Source organism: Trematosphaeria pertusa (assembly GCF_010094035.1).
Source record: "Trematosphaeria pertusa strain CBS 122368 unplaced genomic scaffold BU26scaffold_13, whole genome shotgun sequence".
NCBI lineage: Eukaryota > Fungi > Ascomycota > Dothideomycetes > Pleosporales > Trematosphaeriaceae > Trematosphaeria > Trematosphaeria pertusa.
In genome coordinates this window covers 319547-336754 of record NW_022987224.1, presented here as the reverse complement: position 1 = coordinate 336754, position 17208 = coordinate 319547, and the positions used below count along the sequence as shown (strand labels likewise).

The 17208-nt window shown below is 46.3% G+C and overlaps 7 protein-coding genes across 7 annotated transcripts in view; 4 read left to right on the top strand and 3 right to left on the bottom strand.

Annotated features, from left to right (window-relative positions):
* The window catches only part of BU26DRAFT_508414 (uncharacterized protein), a gene marked incomplete at both ends in the record, with an annotated part of 1739 nt that extends 245 nt beyond the window's left edge, over positions 1-1494 (top strand). The window contains 5 exons of the mRNA XM_033827074.1: positions 5-113; positions 204-408; positions 609-682; positions 847-926; positions 1043-1494. Of these exons, the coding sequence (XP_033680069.1) occupies positions 5-113; positions 204-408; positions 609-682; positions 847-926; positions 1043-1494 (920 nt within the window). The remainder of the gene's footprint in view (positions 1-4; positions 114-203; positions 409-608; positions 683-846; positions 927-1042) is intronic.
* A 1590-nt stretch (positions 1495-3084) lies between these two features.
* BU26DRAFT_578662 (uncharacterized protein) lies at positions 3085-4921 on the bottom strand (the record flags this gene model as incomplete). Its single annotated transcript, XM_033834431.1, has 5 exons — positions 3085-3830; positions 3871-4101; positions 4151-4315; positions 4519-4668; positions 4741-4921. 5 exons carry the CDS (start codon positions 4919-4921, stop codon positions 3109-3111), a joined length of 1449 nt encoding a protein of 482 aa, XP_033680068.1. The 3' UTR covers positions 3085-3108.
* Positions 4922-6339: 1418 nt separating this feature from the next.
* BU26DRAFT_568369 (uncharacterized protein) lies at positions 6340-6990 on the top strand (the record flags this gene model as incomplete). Its single annotated transcript, XM_033833766.1, has 2 exons — positions 6340-6366; positions 6775-6990. 2 exons carry the CDS (start codon positions 6340-6342, stop codon positions 6988-6990), a joined length of 243 nt encoding a protein of 80 aa, XP_033680067.1.
* On the top strand, positions 6680-8006 carry BU26DRAFT_522184 (uncharacterized protein). Its single transcript, XM_033829720.1, has one exon. The coding sequence runs from the start codon at positions 7162-7164 to the stop codon at positions 7612-7614; it is 453 nt and encodes a 150-aa protein (XP_033680066.1). The 5' UTR covers positions 6680-7161; the 3' UTR covers positions 7615-8006.
* Positions 8007-8237: 231 nt separating this feature from the next.
* Positions 8238-8957, top strand: BU26DRAFT_568367 (uncharacterized protein; the record flags this gene model as incomplete). The annotated part of the gene is made up of 2 exons (XM_033833765.1): positions 8238-8518; positions 8627-8957. 2 exons carry the CDS (start codon positions 8238-8240, stop codon positions 8955-8957), a joined length of 612 nt encoding a protein of 203 aa, XP_033680065.1.
* A 1782-nt stretch (positions 8958-10739) lies between these two features.
* BU26DRAFT_607983 (uncharacterized protein) lies at positions 10740-11357 on the bottom strand (the record flags this gene model as incomplete). The annotated part of the gene is made up of 1 exon (XM_033835810.1): positions 10740-11357. The coding sequence occupies one exon, from the start codon at positions 11355-11357 to the stop codon at positions 10740-10742; it is 618 nt and encodes a 205-aa protein (XP_033680064.1).
* Positions 11358-11846: 489 nt separating this feature from the next.
* BU26DRAFT_508410 (uncharacterized protein) lies at positions 11847-14099 on the bottom strand (the record flags this gene model as incomplete). Its single annotated transcript, XM_033827073.1, has 5 exons — positions 11847-11895; positions 11998-12828; positions 13420-13426; positions 14021-14027; positions 14058-14099. The coding sequence occupies 5 exons, from the start codon at positions 14097-14099 to the stop codon at positions 11847-11849; spliced, it is 936 nt and encodes a 311-aa protein (XP_033680063.1).
* Positions 14100-17208: the final 3109 nt, after the last annotated feature.

Genomic DNA, 17208 nt, shown 5'->3' with positions numbered 1-17208 from the left:
GAAGAAGAAGAAGAAGAAGAAGAAGAAGAAGAAGAAGAAGAAGAAGAAGAAGAAGAAGAAGAAGAAGAAGAAGAAGAAGAAGAAGAAGAAGAAGAAGTGGCAGCCCCTCTGATGTGAGGTTGGAATTTCATCACAGAGTCTCACGCTCAGAAATCACAGCTCGGTCTCTGGGGATCTGTTGAAGGTTGGCTGCCCTCTCTCAGACGGCCAGCTACTCGCGTCCGCCTCGAGCGACTACACGGTGCGATCGAGAAGCCCAGGTCCGTCATGGTGGCTGCGAACGCGTCCCAACTAATTGATCCACGAGCCGCCGATGATCTCAACAGCAGTGATGAGAAGACGGCAAAGGTGGACGCCTTCACCTCAAATGTTCCTGGGGCGTACGGAGCCGTTCGCCAGAGTGGATTGGTATGGCAGCTTGGGGTATGATCTCGTATATGGATGAATGCGCCAGCCGTGTCTTCTCCTTCTGCCTGCGTTGTTCATCCACGACTTTGGGGCTTCTGAAGCCGTCAGCACCATCTACTCTACCCACAGCAGGTGGCGATGTCTGATGTCTATCTCAACCTCTTTCTTCATCCACACCAGAATAAATAAAATGCCTCTAGCGCAAGGTCAGAGTCATTGCAGCTCGGCCATCCTCCCTGCTGTCGGTGGCAATACTGCATTGTGTATCCCTACAGTACGTTTATTTTTCCTGCAAGTATTGATTACAGAATCGCCCCTCCGAAGAGACGCGGGGCTGCTGCCTGGAGATGACAGCCATCCTGTAGCGGCTCATCCTGATGGCGTGCATCTCACGCAGCTTCAACCCAACTCCTCACTATACCACTCTCCTTACGACAGGTCAACTAGTTATAGCGCATCGCATCTGACAACTGTGTTTTGTCTGTTTCCACCGCGGCTATTGTCCAGAAGTAGTTTCCGTAAGCACACATTCCAGGAAACGCTTCTCTGCACTGTTGCCACGTCAGTCGTATCGAGAAAAGCTGCTCTTTAGCTTATACTAGCCATATACTATTCGCTAACCTACTAATCGCAGAGAAGCGTCCCCCGCGGGTCGTTATATTTACTTCCTCGCCCCATCCATACACTGAGTACAAGCGGATACAGCGCGCCAACAAGATGTCACGGCCTAGACGCGTCTCTTGTTATCACCGCACGTTTATCAGGCCTAACCACAAATTCGTGCTTGCGTCGAGATATTCTGAACGGAAGCTCACACCTCCCGATTCGAAGGTTGACTTTCTTGAGATCGAACGGCAATGGCAGGCGAGATGGGATGCTCGAGGAACAAAGATACAGGAAGAGCGGGATGTAGATGATCCCTTGATACCATTCTATATGGACCACATCCGCAGCCCCACAATAATGGGGACACTCCAGTCGATACTGGCAAAGAAAGGAACCACCGGTGCTCATAAAGGCAACACAAGCATGGTTGAACGGATCCTTTTTAATTGCGATACGTCTCGATTTCTATCCAGTTCTTGATTAGAAACTCTTCGTACCTACAGCCAAAGATATGGCAGTGACGTCGTTCGAACCAGCATCATTCTCAGTCAAGGCCCTGATGCCGATACAGATTCTCCTATCAATGAGCAATCGATAATAAACACCCAAAAGTGGTTAAGAGAGTTTAGGACGCGGTACGGGTTGCGCATATAATATCGTACGAAGACACCGATGTTGGTCTAGGCAGACCTCCCGATTTCGAGGCACGCCATGATCCAGATTTCACTGACAAGCTCATCGACTACCATTCGGACTCTACTGATTCCTTAGTCCTTATGCCTCCAACACTTCCAGGAACATTCGACATGGATACCGAGGAAGAAGCTTGCGCGCTCTAGCTTGCATCACAGGAAGCAATTCTCTCCATGACTCGCAAGTCAAAAACAGTGGACCCACACGAAGTTCAGTCCCGCCTTAGCAGCCTCGTCAGTTCAATCATACGCTGTGAGGGAGGCGATGGCCCGTATTAGATAGACCAAGGCGTTCACTACCACTCGACTCGGGTCTTAGTATCCCTCCTTGCACTGGGAGGATGGTGTAGATGGTTGGCGGCTACATCTGGGGCTTGCTTGATGGAGACTTTGTCACCGTCGCCGCAGCAAGCGTAGGTTTGAATCCTGCTCCTCTCTTAACTTTCGCCTTTAACGCTGCAGAATTTTCGTTGCTAGATAAAGATTCTTCTTTAAAAGGCAAAGATAGACATATAGATTAATATAATAAGGGGTAGCAACCTGCTCCTTATATAATGCGGTTTTAAATTTGAAGAACAAAGGCAAAAAGAGGGAGGTTTTTCATCACTTCGCGTAGTTTTCCTTCATCTGCCCTGCAGGAAGAAATGTAGAATAGTTGCATAGCTTTCAAGAAGCTAGGTCAATTCAATGATTTCAAGCCAAGCCAAGCCTCCTTGCACTTTTTGCGCCCTCGTTCGCAGAAGCAAGCTGGGTTGCGTTACACTACGGACATGATCAATAGCGCGACAAAGAAACCGACGAAGAGGAAAGCACTCTACGGACCGGCCCCGAATATGATGAACAGCTGATACGTGAAGATCTCGCGGAATACGGATACCACAATCTCCCCAGACGAGACGATCATGGTACCTTGTCGTTGATTTTTGCTCAGCCCTTCTCTATTCCTGAATCTTCCAAAGCCATTGAGTTGTTGAGGCAGAGATCGGATCAATCAATCCTACGAGGCTGAGCTGGAAGAGAGAAGCTAAGAACGAATTGCGCGGATGGAAGCATAGTGGAATGGCCATTCATGTTACTGATTAGCGAATGGACTGGTCTTGATCCGGCTCGTGCATCGAGCGAACGTTTCGACGCAGACTATCGAGGCTAATGGATGCGGCCGTGCTTTCCTATTCTACCTAGTCGAACAGACAGTTTTTCCAAATTATCACCACTGAATATCTCTTTCCTCCATGCTCGATGCCTCGTTCAACTCACGCCCTCCCTAACCCTAGAACAAACCTTATTCTTTAGGCAAGCTTTACCTAGAAAAGTGCACTGAAGTTGCGGCGTAGCAAAGGTCCCTTGCTTGCATAAGACAACAAGCTAAGCAACTAACGGTAGTAAGACTTTGCTAATATTGCTAAGCTTTCGCACGCAACTTCGTGTGCCAGCGTACTTGCACGGCACCTGGAGATCTGTTCGAGAATTGACGACAGATCCAGCCCCAAGGCTTGCCTGCCTCTTTCCATCTGCGCAACCGGTTGTCGTCCTCTTCTGACCAGCGAATCTTTTTCCCAGAGCTCATGTGCTCATACATGACATCGCTTGAACACTCGTCGCCCTCATCGCTGCTGCTGTCATAATCGCGGCTCTGGGTTTCGTCGCCGACATCGCCGTGAGGCCGGCCGTTGTCTGGTAGAGATGTATTATCTACCCTGTTTGGTTGCACGCTCGGCAGAGCAGACACTAGCTGGCATGTCCCGCGTCCAGATCCAGGGAGGTGATCCACGAGACTAGTTAGATACCACGCATCTGGTGTGAGGGGCTCGATTGTAGCATCAAGCTTCGTTGTATAGCCGACATTCTCTAAGAACTCGGCTGCATAGCTAGAAGAAAGTATGCACGGGCCGCCACAAGTACGGAAGAGCGCTGTCAAAAAAGATTCGTCGGCCGATACCTGGAGGAGTGGGAAGCCTGATAGACGCCACTGGACCTGTGGCACACTCTTGGCAGAAGATCTTGTTTTCCCAGTTGCATGTGGCGGATCAGGAGTGAAAGATGGATTCTTAGCATTTGGACCGCCGCCTGTATCGATTCCCGCCGACTTCGGTTGCTTTCCATCATACTTGCTGGATGGTGTTCCTGAGGCGGGTCTGCTGTCCGCGGAACGGCTGGCAATCACCTTCTTCTGAGGCGGAGACCGCTTTCGCTGCCTTGTAGTGTGTTGGTCGAGAGTGGTCCTCCGCTTCAGTGTTAGTGCTCGACTTTGTCGCTTCTGACTTATCGCCGACTGGTGCAGGACGTTTCCGCTTCCTGGTTAGGAATGCTGCGCTTTTGCCCTCGTAGATCTTATCATTGGCATCGCTTCCACTGCTGTTACCGCTGCTCGCACGTCTAATAATACGCAGTCTTACTAAGTATTGTTAGATAGAGGGATTATACTTGCGATAATGGCTGCTTACCTTCCCCCTCCCCCTTCTTATCGGTCAGGCGCTCTTGAATTGACTGTTCGATATTCATATTCGCAGGGCTAGTTGGCGGCGTCGATGGGGATCGCAAATACGGAGCGTCACTAGCTGGAATTTTTGCTCCATCCATCGACTCTGAGCTAAGTGCGTCGATCGTGCCTATAGCCTATGGGCATCGCTATCGTCACGCTCGGTGCTCGAAGGACAGGAGAGTGGAAGCTGATCCACCCCGTGTGGATCCGCATCGTTTTTGCACAGGTTGCTCGAATCGGACTAATTGTCATCAATGACAAACGCAGTTCCTACGCATCGTTAGAAGACACATCCGTGGGGCACTACCACCCCCAGGCCTGGACGCCTACCTTGGCCGCAGCCTTCAGATGGCGCAGGCTGACCTGAAGCCTCATTCTCCGCGTCTTCTCGAGAGCTCAGCATTGGGACCCCTTCGTCTTGGCTGAAGTCGCCGCGTCCTCCTCCAATACCACTAATACTACAGTTTCCTTCATCCTCGGCTGCATCCGCGTTAGTGCACACACAACATCGGAGCATTCGCCAACAGGGCTCTGTCGGCTAGGATTACCCACATAAAAGTGCTAGATCAACAGATTCGACTTCATCCAACGTGGTTGTAAGGCTCTCTTTGTTCTGACGCTCAGAATGGATCTTAGAACGAGGTTGTTGAGCGGATCGTTTTGGCGTCGGGGGACCGTGGTAATGTATAATCTGAAGGGAACCCTGAGGCCCTGAAGAGGTGTTGAAGGGCATTGTTACCATTGCTGTAGTTGCTTGGAGTGCTGGTAGTGCAAGAAAAGAGGAAACGCAGAGACTTTAAGTAGGCGAAAACGCCACGCTGGAGCCCGCACAGCTGCTGGATGTTGGTAATAATGTAGCCTTCGCATGAAGCGCCTTTCTTATCGGACAAAGACGTGAGCAGTTATCCCACCAATCCTCACCCTGGAACTGAATAATGGTGCCGTTAGCTTCCTGGATCCAAGCGGTGCCGGAGGATGCGCCTCCTCCTTTGCGTCAGAGCTGGCCGAACAACTGTGTAGATGCCCGTTCCGTCTTATCCGCGGCCCCAACATTGGCAAGGAAGCTCCTAGCAAAAGCTCTCCACTGGTCGGCAACTCCGAGACCAAACTTGGCTTCGATCTTCATGCAAGCCTCGAACCTCGGGCTCGTTCTGGCGAAAACCGAATCGTGTAAGCACAGTGGCACCGAAAGGGGCTTCTAATGTGTAGAGAGACGCTCTCCAGCCCCTCTGTCTGCTCTATCTGTAACTCCGGAACGCAACCTGCCGTCATCCAGACAGTCATGCGGACCAATGCTCACCAATTAGCGTCAGGGGCAGACTAGGCGAGTACGTGCCGGTACAATCTGCATGGCTCCACGGCGAGTCGGAGCCCAGCTGAGTCTGCCTCGTATGACTCTCCAGTGCAACTGGCCTTGAAGCTAGGGCAGTCTACGCCAATTGCCTTCCGCGGGCTTGCAATTCCGTAACTGCCTGGCCTCCAAAAAATGAGCAAAGAGGCAAACTTCCCATAGTGTTTATCCCTCCAAGTCCCCACGACTGACGCGCTGGGTTTCCTGGGTGGGCGCCAGGTTGCTGAGGAGTGTGGGATCGTTCACAGGGCTCAAGTTCCCCCCGCCAAGGATAAAAGTAGAAAAAAATGGCAAAAGAAATTGCTTTAGGCAGAGTCTAAGCTCTACGGCAATCCAGATACCAGGCGAACTGATTTCTGATATACCCCATCCAAGATTAGCGAGTTTGATATTACCTGACGGCAACCAGATTCGAACCCTAAGCGTGACCATACAATGGGATTCGCTGATAGCCACGGGAACGAAACGCCTTCTCACTATTATGACACTTGGCTTGTTTAGTGATAGGATTGTAGATTTATCTATAATATATACGACAAAATAATTAAGGGGGGTAATTTGAGTGTAGTGAGGGGAGGGTGGTGAGTTTGCGTGCAATTGCAGGACCCACAACTGACGCGTTTCTTTTTCTGCTCGGGCGCCATTTCGTGATAGGCAAGGTCCTGGTGTGTGGGTGGAGTGGGACGAGGAGCCGTAGCGCGCTACGGGAGGGATTGTTAGAAAATAAAAGGTCACACCCTAGGCAACCCCAGTGTAACGTATTTCAAAACCGACTGGCCTAGAGATCTTCATCGTTGACAATGCAGTATACCTGGCATCTCGCCTGGGTGCGACTCCAGCAGCATCCGTTCCGCTGCCGTCCTCGGATGGCATTAATTCCATAGTCCGCTGGCATTGAAAAGCGGAATCAGAGTGGGCCACCAGCCTAACTAGTATTCGGGCACTCTTAAGACGCTAGACACCTACTACGTGTTGTTTTTGGCCGGTCACCGCATTGTTGCGACGCCTCTCTGCAATTACTAATAGCTGTAAAACGCCCTGCCAGAACTAGCTACCTCCTATAGAGTGGACTGACCGTTGGACAGCATCTATAAGATGCCCGCTCGTCAGGCCAACAACGCCTTCGGTGCCGGTAGCCAGCCCTAGCTGGAACCTCCCCTTCCCTAATAGCGACCTTGCAGCCGCCGAGATCATCGCGTACTGCCCGCACTGGCTGAAGAGCGCCCGCTCGTCAGGTCAACAACGCCTTCGGTGCCGGCAGCCCTAGCTGGAACCTCCCCTTCCCCAATGGCGACCTCACAGCCGCCGAGATCATCGCATACTGCCCGCACCGGCTGAAGAGCGTCGACGTTATCGACTGCTTCGTTACCAACGGCGGCAAGTCGCACGCCATCTCCATCATGATCAACGAGTTCCGATACCAGCCCGGAGGTGACACGACCTTCGCATGATGATTCAGTACGCCATGCGGCGGGCGGGCTTCGAGAACTGGACGGATCTCACTCAGAGCGGGCCCGCAATGGTGAATGGGATGAGACGTCCTTCGGTTCGACTGCTCGCTGCAAGGCAGATCCTGGACTCCTCATCCAAATGCACCGGCGTGTGGCAGCAACCACGCCTCTATGGAGACGCGTTACTACTTCATCCGCTACGTTCAGGTCAGTACGCCATGCGGCGGGCGGGCTTCGAGAACTAGACTGTCGGATCTCACTCAGAGTGGGCCCGCAATGGTGAATGAGATCCCGCCGAAAGCGGTCTTCGCCTCACAGGCCGCCCGAGTCTGGGGTTCTCAATTCGCATCCAGCTCTCAGATTGTCCTTCGGTTCGACTGCTCGCTGCAAGGCAGATCCTGGACTCCTCATCCAAACGCACCGGCGCGCGGCATCAACCACACCTCTATGGAGACGCGTCACTACTTCACCCGCTACGTTCAGGGCTACCCCGAGGAGAACAAGTTCGGGGCCCAGAAAGAGCTGTTTCGAGGGTTCGGCAGCCTAGATGGGCTTGCCGGGCTTCCGTTCAAAATCCTCTTCCGGCGGCGGGAGAGACTCAGGGTTGAGTGGGCCTCGGGCTAGGGCGGGGGCCAGCTGTTCGTCCTCGTCGTCCGGGATCGTGATAACCTCGTGCTGTTGCTGGTTCGGGCAAGCAACGGATTGTGCCCTGGCGGTCCCCTAGCTACCGGTTCCCTGTGCCAGCCGACGCACTGCTGCTGGGCCAGCGTAAAAGGTCTGCATGGCTGTTACGGCGGCATTCGCGTAGTTGAAGCCAGCAGGCAGCGGCGGAAATGCCGTGGCCTGGTAGTGCCTAGCAGCCGGCGGTCCAGCCTGGAAGTTAGCCGCGCCGAAATTCGCGCCCCAGCCGGGGCCAAGATACTGGCAGGTGTATTAATCTAGATGATTTCGTCCTGCTTCGGGCACCCGTGGAGCCTGGCAAGGCGCCCCGCCAAGCCAGCCAGTCGGCGGCACCTCTCATTGACAAACCCCATATCGAAACCTCGTCTCATCACAGCACTCCACTTTCTGCCTCAACAGACGCCTCCCACGTCCAGACCCCGAGCCAGCCACAGACAAATATCCGCCATTACCGCGTCCGCTTTCCTGCTCACTTTGCAGCGACGACTTCCATCGTGCGGCGATCCCCGCGTTCGGAATTGCAGACGGTCCCTACTACTGCTTCGTTGTCGGCCAGCACGAGCACGATGCCGCTATCATTCACGAGCTGGAGCGCCGTGTGCGTCGGCACGAAACGACGCACAAGGGGAAGAAGGGGCATAGAGGGCCCTGTCGACGCCACAGACCCCGCCGCACTGCTAGCCCGAATACCCTCCGACCGAGAACGGCACGCCATCACGACGCATTACCCAAGCCCCTCCAGACCATCGACAGCCGAGCCTCCCGAAGCACAAGACTACATGGCAGCTGCGCACCAGGCGGCGGACACCCATCTTCTCCACATGTCTCGAGGAATACCGGCGCGATTGTGAGATGAGTGGCGAAGCCCCCGAGCAGACAGCGCGCCGGCTGTGGGAGCGCGAATATGACTACGGGCCACCGCAGCCCATGGCTCCCCGGAAGCTGTCTTCTCCAGGGATGCTGGGGCTGCGAGGACCCTGCGTGCGGACCACGGGTTCGTCGAGCCCTTCCGGCTGCAGGCGGACTCAACGCAGCAGGACCAGTGGACGCCGTGTGTTGAGTATCTCGCCTTCGAATGCTGCTGGCTCGAGAAGCTGGACGTGGCTGCTGGAAACTACAGGAAAAAATCGAGTCGCGCGCCGGAATACCAGACAGCTAGGGCCGAAGTAGACCATCAGCAACGCAGGCTTGATTGGGTTCGGTCTGAGATAAGCAATATGGAGGCAGAGCTGAAGGCGGCGGGCAAGAGTGGTGGCAGCTGCTTGAAAAAGAAAGCCGATAGCTGATGGGGTTGGCGTGGACGGCGCGCAGCCGCCGGTCGTGAAACGCAGGCGGGCGGATGAGACGGAGAAGATGGTGGCCGGCCGGACGACACGAAGCAAGAAACGCAAGTTCTCGGGGGATGATGATGCCGCGGAGCCAAAGTTGAAGACAGGGGAGAAGGTGGCTGGCAGGAGCGACAACACACGGACAACACGAAGCAAGAAACGCAGGCTGTTAGCAGATGAGGACCCCCGGAACCAAAGTTGAAGACAGAGGAGGTGGCTGGCGAGAGTAACCACTCAAGAACCAGAAGCAGGAAAAGACGCAAGGGAATCCACGAGAAAAACGACAATGCGACTCCGGGCACTGTCCTGCAATCAGGTCTCGGGGCTGTGGTGGTCTCAACAGTTACTACCTCTTCCGTGCCGGCTGTCTCCTTCGAAGTGCCCCTTCTTTTCCGCATTTGGGACCCAAGTGTGAGGTCCATGGTTTAGATGCATCGAGTTTGCATTAAACTACGCCCTACTCTTCACCGACCTAGTCTATCCACCCGCACCCAAGTCGTGCCAGGCAGACTCGAAACCCGTGTCCAACTCCCGAGTTTGCTTCACGGCTGTGCCCACCACTCCCCACGGCAACAGAGTTTCCGATAGATTTGAGCGACATAGCCCCTGATTCGATATCGTATGACCTTTACTGCTGATATGTATATGTACATCTCCACCACAAGCATGCAAGACTGGCATCAGGATCTGGCTGTAGGGCATGCACACGGCTTTACCGAAGGTTGTCCGCGTCGCATTCTTCATCGTGGAGAGGAAAGGGATATTAATTGGCGAAGACATCATCATGCACGGTCAGGGAGAGACCGCACGGCCCTCGGAAGGCGAAGCTCTCAAAGAGACGGACGCTCCGGACCAATCCTTCAGATTGCATGAAGATCTACGATTCTGCCTGCAGGGCAATCACTCCGGGAGTTCCGGAATGGGTGCTTGGTCGAACCACCAGAGTGCTTTTCCACCAATGCATGGCCGCCGTTCAAGACACACCACGGTGCCTGCTGCAAGCCATGGCGGCAACGCGAGCTAGGTGCTTAAGAACGCCTTGCGGGCAAGTCTGTGAGCCAGTGGGTCGTCGACAATACCCTGGTCTTCTTGCACCGTATTCATGCAACTACTATATTAAGCTTAAAGCCTGTGGCATCGCCACTGGCACTGTCGTAAGATCCTAGCTTGAGGCATATATGAGGCATTCTCGGATCTACCCCTAGTGGGGGACTATTTCCCATAAAGCATGTGCAGGGCGTCTGTATTATACCTAGGTCCGACCGGGAAGCCTTAACCATCTATCCCATCTTTCCTTCGCAAGTAACTGTTGCTTAGCTGACTCCGATCATGTTTATGCTGTCGCTGGCGGGAGCGTATATTGTAGACGAGTGGCCGCGGGGAAAATCTCGCGGCGAGCTTGGAGGGGAAGCCGGTCTTGCAAGCGACTGTATTATCGTACCAGAAGATTAAGAGTTATATTCCGCAGGCGGAGTGGGCGGACTGCATTCCTATTAGGATAAAATAACAGGCCGAAGCAAAGAGAACGTACAAGTGGAATTGAACGCTATTGGCCCAGGCCTTCTTAATCAGCTGCCGACTCTCCCCTTCTCACGCGGTCAATGGTTCTATTGTTTTCTTAACTAGCTCTTGGAAAGGGCCGTCCCTGCCATGGAGAATGTCTAGTAGACACCACTTAAAGATCCGTGGATAGTACCCCGCAGAGGCCCAATCAACGACACATAATGTATCTCCGTGCAACTAAAGGATGTTTCGGGGTGTAATGTCCAGGTGGCAAAATACGAAGCTGCACTCTTTAAACGACAGTCTAAGGCCATCGTGCTCGATCCGCCGATTAAACCAATGCTCGAGCTTCTCGATAGAGCCACATAGCGAGTACTCTGTCGTAGTGCCCTCGCTCCACAGTAGGCCACGTGACACACCACCACCACCACCAAGAGGGCCAGGCTGGTAACTTTGGAAGGAGGAGAAATGGGAGAGAGCTTGGCCAACTTTGGTAATATGAGAAGCCGTAAGTTCTTCTATTACGGTGCCTTCCATGTATTCCATGACCAGGTATCCGAGTGCGCCGTCCTGGAAGAAGCGGTATGGCTGCGGCACACGCACTATAGACGGATCGAGTAGTTGGTAGGCCTTTTGGAGGTTCGTATATTCCTCGATTTTGACGCCAGGGCCATATTTGACCACTGCTTGGTAGCAAATAGGAATAACTGTGTTGCTGTACTTGCCCAAATGGATGGCTTCTAATGTTGTCGAAGGTGGATTGGAGCAGTAAGCTACGATTTCTGCATCAGTAGCTGTGTCATAGTAAAGTTCAGAAGAACAGCCGTTGCCGTCTATAGACTGCAGTGTGGCCATGTCGCAAGCTTGAAAGTATAGCTGACAAGCGAACGACGACATGAGGTAAAACCCTGCTGTGCGCTAGTACCTTCTTAGTCTAAATTAGTCATGTGCGGGATCTTAGCGCGCTGCACTAATCAAGTTTAGCGTGAGGGCTCTCCTTGCCGCGTTGATGCCTGGCATGAACAGTCCAACGCTGTGGATGCTAGATTCGACCGTCATGACGATACGTCACCTGAATCGGTTTCATGATTTACCTGTGCCGTGATATTAGGGGGTTTGCACCATCAGCAATATTCCTGTCATCGAGTATTAAATATTGGGGTGGAGGTTCCTGGATTGAGGCACCGGATCTCCTTAATTCTTGACTGCTGCCCAAATAAAAAGCCTAATTGAAAATTCGAGATGCGAGTTTTTAAGCAGCACCGGCAGATGGGCTAAGAGAGACGACGTAAGACGCGGCAGCGAAGGAAGCGAAAGTTTGGCGCAATTGAAAAGGTTCACGACTTAAAGGACTGCCGATTCGAGGCGGCGCTTGTCCTCTTTCATCCAGAGACTGGACAGATATCTACGTACAGATCGATAAACAATAAAGTATGCGACTCTTGGTTTAAGGATATAGTAAGTCCATTACAATAACAATGATTCGTCCGCTTACGGCTTATGGGAACGATCCAAGGCAGCGCTGCAACACTTAGACTTCAAAAGTGTTGAGAATTTGCTGAATAAACCCCTTTGTGGCGATGATTTACGGCTATTCGGTATTATTCCTTCATCGACGAAGCTGTAATCTTCAAGTTGTTGGGACAGTCCTAAGCGTGAAGAGGCCAGATCCTGCTCGGAGACATCAGAGTTCAAATCAGCCGGTAGCATGTCGATGACGAAGCATATTCTCTCAAAGTGCTTGGGAAGCCACAAGTCGTAAACATTTCTGACGAACTTGTAGGCTTTCCACCTCTGATCCCCTTCCCCAGATAGCGCGAAAATAAACTTCGAGATCAAATGCCGGTAAAACTTGACATCTTTTCCATCAATAACGACGTAGTGGCCCCAGATTCTCACATCCTCGTCGTTATGAGATATTAAAAAGCCATTAATCTCCCGATGCAGTTCATTCTCTCGGTCAACTAGCTGGAAAAGTGAGTGCAGACAGCGTAAGATGACAGACTGAGCGTAAGCATTCTGTCGATCAGCAACATCGAGTTCGCCGTCTCCGCACTTCACCTCGCTGGTGAGAAATGGAAAATACATTTGATACGTGGCTGCAAAGAAGGAGGGAGAGAGTTCTTTGGGCTCTTCTGAAGGGCGCACGCCTTCTGGCTCGTCGGCTTCGGCTTCAGAGTCTTCTTGTGGGCGCTTCCATTTGGTGCGGGCCGGCCGAGAAGTGGGTGCAAGAGGGGTGGGAGGTGGTTGGATATGTTGCAGTCGTGCGCTACTTCGAGTGCCAGCGCGCCGGGTGGGCTTCACGATGGGGGTCTTCTTTCGAGGTCTAGTTGTGGGTTAGCGCCTGTGATTCTTGGTGGGAGCAGAATTGGGTCGCGGAGCCATAGGCATGGAGAGAGAGAAGCGGAACGCGCAGTGCAGCGCTAGATATATAATGACGGGATCGAAGGATAGATGCAGGAGTGTTGGCGCGAAGTTGGCGAGAAGGTTTAACGCTCCAGGCTTGGCGCTGGCGAGGGGCAGGTAGCAGTCTGAAGCGAGCTGAGGCCCAACCTTGGTCACAGGACAGGGCCTATGCGCAAGCTGAAAGAAGCAGACCAAGGATTTGCTAATAGGCTAGTCTCTAAAAAAATTCAAAAGCCTAGACACTCCCTATGTCGAGACTAATCTTTCGTCTATATTAATAAAGCAAAACTATATTAATTCTTTTCTTTAACTTACTATAATTAAACCTAAAGAAAGACTTATGTCTAAGAGGCAAAATTATTATAGCCTAAGAAAAAACCTTATAACTCTAACTTATTATAACGTCTAGAATTAGAATTAGCTACGTATAATTAAGGTTAAAGGTACTACTAAGCTTATTCCGCCTAAAGAGAACGTTAAGGTTATAATATTAGAATAATTCGTTAATTACCTATTACCTAAAGTTCGCGTAGTTATAGTTAATAACAAAGAGCTTATTTCTAAAGTCTCTATAGATCTAGAAGAGAATAATACTTTTTTTATTAGATATCTTTCTTTCTTAACTACTAAATTACTTTATAATTACTATATAATCTAGTACTCTAAGCTATAGAAGCTTAATTAGCTTAGACTAGATATTAATCTATTAGTATACTATAACAAAGCTAGAATTTCTTAGAAGGTTACCTTTAAATTTAATTCTATTGTAAAGCCTTAGAGACTATAGATAGTATAGAATAAGCTTAACCTTTTTAAAAGTCTACTACTATATCTAAATATAGTACTATTTAATCGCGTAGTTCTTAAAGATATAGAGTTTTAGGTAATTAGATTTATAACAAAGTATATTCTTAGTAGAACTCTTAATAATTAAAAGCTACCTCTTTGTTTTAAGTAGATATAATAACTTACGTAGCTCGTTAATTTTCTAAATCTAGATCTAGAAATTATATATTAAGATATTTCGCCTTAAAATCTACTTATTAATTCTAAAATAGAGAAGATTCTTCTCTTTAACTTTAACTAGGCTATATATAGGAAAAAGAACTTACTAGAGAGCTAAGACGATATAGCTAGCGCCGTATTTACGTTATACAAGCTTATTATAGGTAATAAGTTCTTTACAAGCATCTCTTACTAGAATTAAAATATAGATACTATATAGAATATATTAAAGTAGACTTATAACTATAAACTTAACTCTAACGTATTAACGTTTCGCAACTTTTTAAACGAATAGGTAACGACGCGAAGATCTAGCGGCAATATAAAATAATATCTTAACGCGCCTAACTAGCTTATATAGCTAAACCTACTAACGCTATCTAACTATAGTATACCTTTTAAGTATAGCATAACTACGAATAGAAAGATAAATTAGATAACGAGTTCGCGGATAGTACGTACTGTAATAGAGAAAGAATAATATATCTTTTACTAGAAAAGACCGCTATAGAGCAGGTTAAGAAAGTCTAAAAATAGCATGTAATAGCAAATTAGCTAAGGCGAAAGCATTATTATTGTATTCTTTAGTAAGCTTAGAGTCTTTCTAATCTCGTGTTTCTATTACTTAGATTATTAGTAGAGGTTGTTTTAGAGAGATTTAATAACGAGATAAATAGAATATAGAGTTTTAGCCTTAGTAATTAACTATAAAATTAATAGGCTACGTTTATTATAATAAATCTAGCCTTAAGTTACTATAAGCTATAGAGAGGCTATAGTAACTATAAAAATACTCTAAAAGCTATTAGATAAGATATTCTTTCTTTTTTTACTCTTAGGTTTAAGCTATCGTCTAGATAATAACGTAGTTTTTTTACTTTCTATACTTCTTTTTAACTCTATAGAGTTCTCTTATAAAAGAGGTAGCTTTTATAGAATACTATAGTACTAAAAGGTATATTTATAGAAGATAATTATTAATTACCTTTTTAAGTATAGTTAAAAGCCTTACCTTTTTAGATAGCTTTTTATATATACTTTAAGCTAGAGAGATATATTACTAGATATAGTTACTACTTTATATAATCTAGTTATATATATATATATAGCTATATTTCTTATATTCTTAATTAATTAACTTATATCTTAATACGTTTTAATTTATCTAATAGTATTCGAAAGAACCTTACTATAATTAAACTAAGTAGTAGCTTCTTAAGAACTAGAATAAAGAACTATATAGAGAATACTCTCTCTAAAGAGTATCTATTAGTACTAATAAAAAGATTTACTTAAGAAGTAGAAGCGCTTAAGATAGATAATAAAGTCTAGATATACGTAGTCTAGTAATAGCTATACTATATTTAATAAGAAATTACTCTCTTATTCTTATAGCTTATAAGCTATCTTATATATCTACTTAATATAGCTTTAGCCTAACTATATCTACTTTTTTTAAACTATTACTTCTAACTATAAGTAATATTAGCCTAGTAGAGTTAACTATCTTTAGAAAGTATATATCTCTCTAATATACTATACTCTTAAGAAATTACTATTCTTTATATTATTCTCTATAAGTAGACTAAAAAGAGTATAACGTATACTTAGATATCTTAAGCGTTTAATACTTTTCTATAGCTAGCTATTACTTTATATTCTCTATACCTCTATAGAGGCGAAGAGCTTTATAGTAGTACCTTCTAATTCTCTTATCTTTTAATTTCTCGCTTTAGTAATATAGAGTATAGAGAGGTATAGCTAAAGCTACTTTTATATAGCTTCTATCTAGTAGATAGATAGTATTATTCTTAGAATATAGTAATACTCTAGCTACTTTAGAAATCTACTCTTATAATACGTAAAGCTAACTTATCTATAATAGCTACTAATATAGTATTTAAGCTACTCTTAGTATTTATCTATCTTTATAGTAACGTTATTATCTACGCCTCTAATATCTATAAAGAAGAAATTTATATAAACTACCTAATTACTAAGTAACTAGCTATTTATAGCTACTAACTAGTAGATATAGTCTAAATTTATCTATAGTCTTATAGAATATATAGTACCTAATACTCTAGGCTTTAGTAGATAGTAGAAAGACTTATAGCTACTTAAGGTATAGTCTTCTTTCTCTCTACTATTCTATTAGCTCTTCTAGCTCTATCTAGATTAAAGTCTACCTTCTTAGAGTTTTCTATTAGAATAATTAATATCTCTACTCTAGGCTATACGTAAAGAGAAAAGATAGAGTAGTAGTTTAAGTAGCTTATTAGAGCCTATTACTATCTCTACTATGTTTACTCTAGTCTAGAAGAATACGTCTCTTTAAGAGAATATAGCTTCTAGAGCTACTATTCTAGAGTTAGCTTATTATCTAAATAGAGTATTCTAAGAATATAGACTTTAATAGAGCTAGAGACACTAGTAGTACCTCTATTATACTTAGGTACTTAGTAGTCTTTCTTATAAATTTACTAGCAAGGTATATAAAGAGGTATTTCTAATAGAGTATACTATTTCTTTCTTCTTAATATACTATCTTCTTTTTAATATAGTACTCTCTAATATAGAACTTATTCTTATTACTTTTACTATTTACTATATAGGTAAACTACTACTAAGTATTACTCTTCTATACTAAGACTTTAAATTATAACTATTATATAGTTACCTAAAAAGAGTTTTAGCTAGATACTTAAATATTTTCTAAGACTTTTTATTTAAAGCTAGTTTAACTATAACTATAGTTCTATACTATACTAAAGACTACTATTAGAACTATTAGCTAGACTTTATACTTTTCTATATTATCTAATTTCTTACTAGTATAAATATAAGAGCCTTTTCTTATAAGCTAAGTATATAAACTTATAGTATTATTAGCTTACTTATATTCTTAGTATTCTATAGTTTTACTACTAGGTTATAAGTCTATCTTATATAATTACTATTTTAGTTCTACTTAATACTATCTATTTTATTAAGTAGAGTCTTTATAATCTTAAATTTAGACTCTTCTAACTATAGTTAGTAATAAGATTATTATTATAAGCTATTCTTTTAACTAAGACTAAGGCGTACTATTATATAGAGAAGTAAGAGATATACTTTAAATATAGATTATTTAGTAATAAAAAGATAGACGTAATAATATAATAAGTTATAAGTTATAGTAGTAATTTATTAAATAAAGTAATAACTATAAGAAGCTAATATACTTTACTATTAAAAGATCTATACTATCGAATAGCTTATAATGTTACGAGTAGCATCTAGACTACTTTAA

Excerpts from the sequence above, each read along its gene's own strand:
- BU26DRAFT_522184 (XM_033829720.1), top strand. The coding sequence starts at position 7,162 with ATGGAGACGCGTTACTACTTCATCCGCTACGTTCAGGTCAGTACGCCA.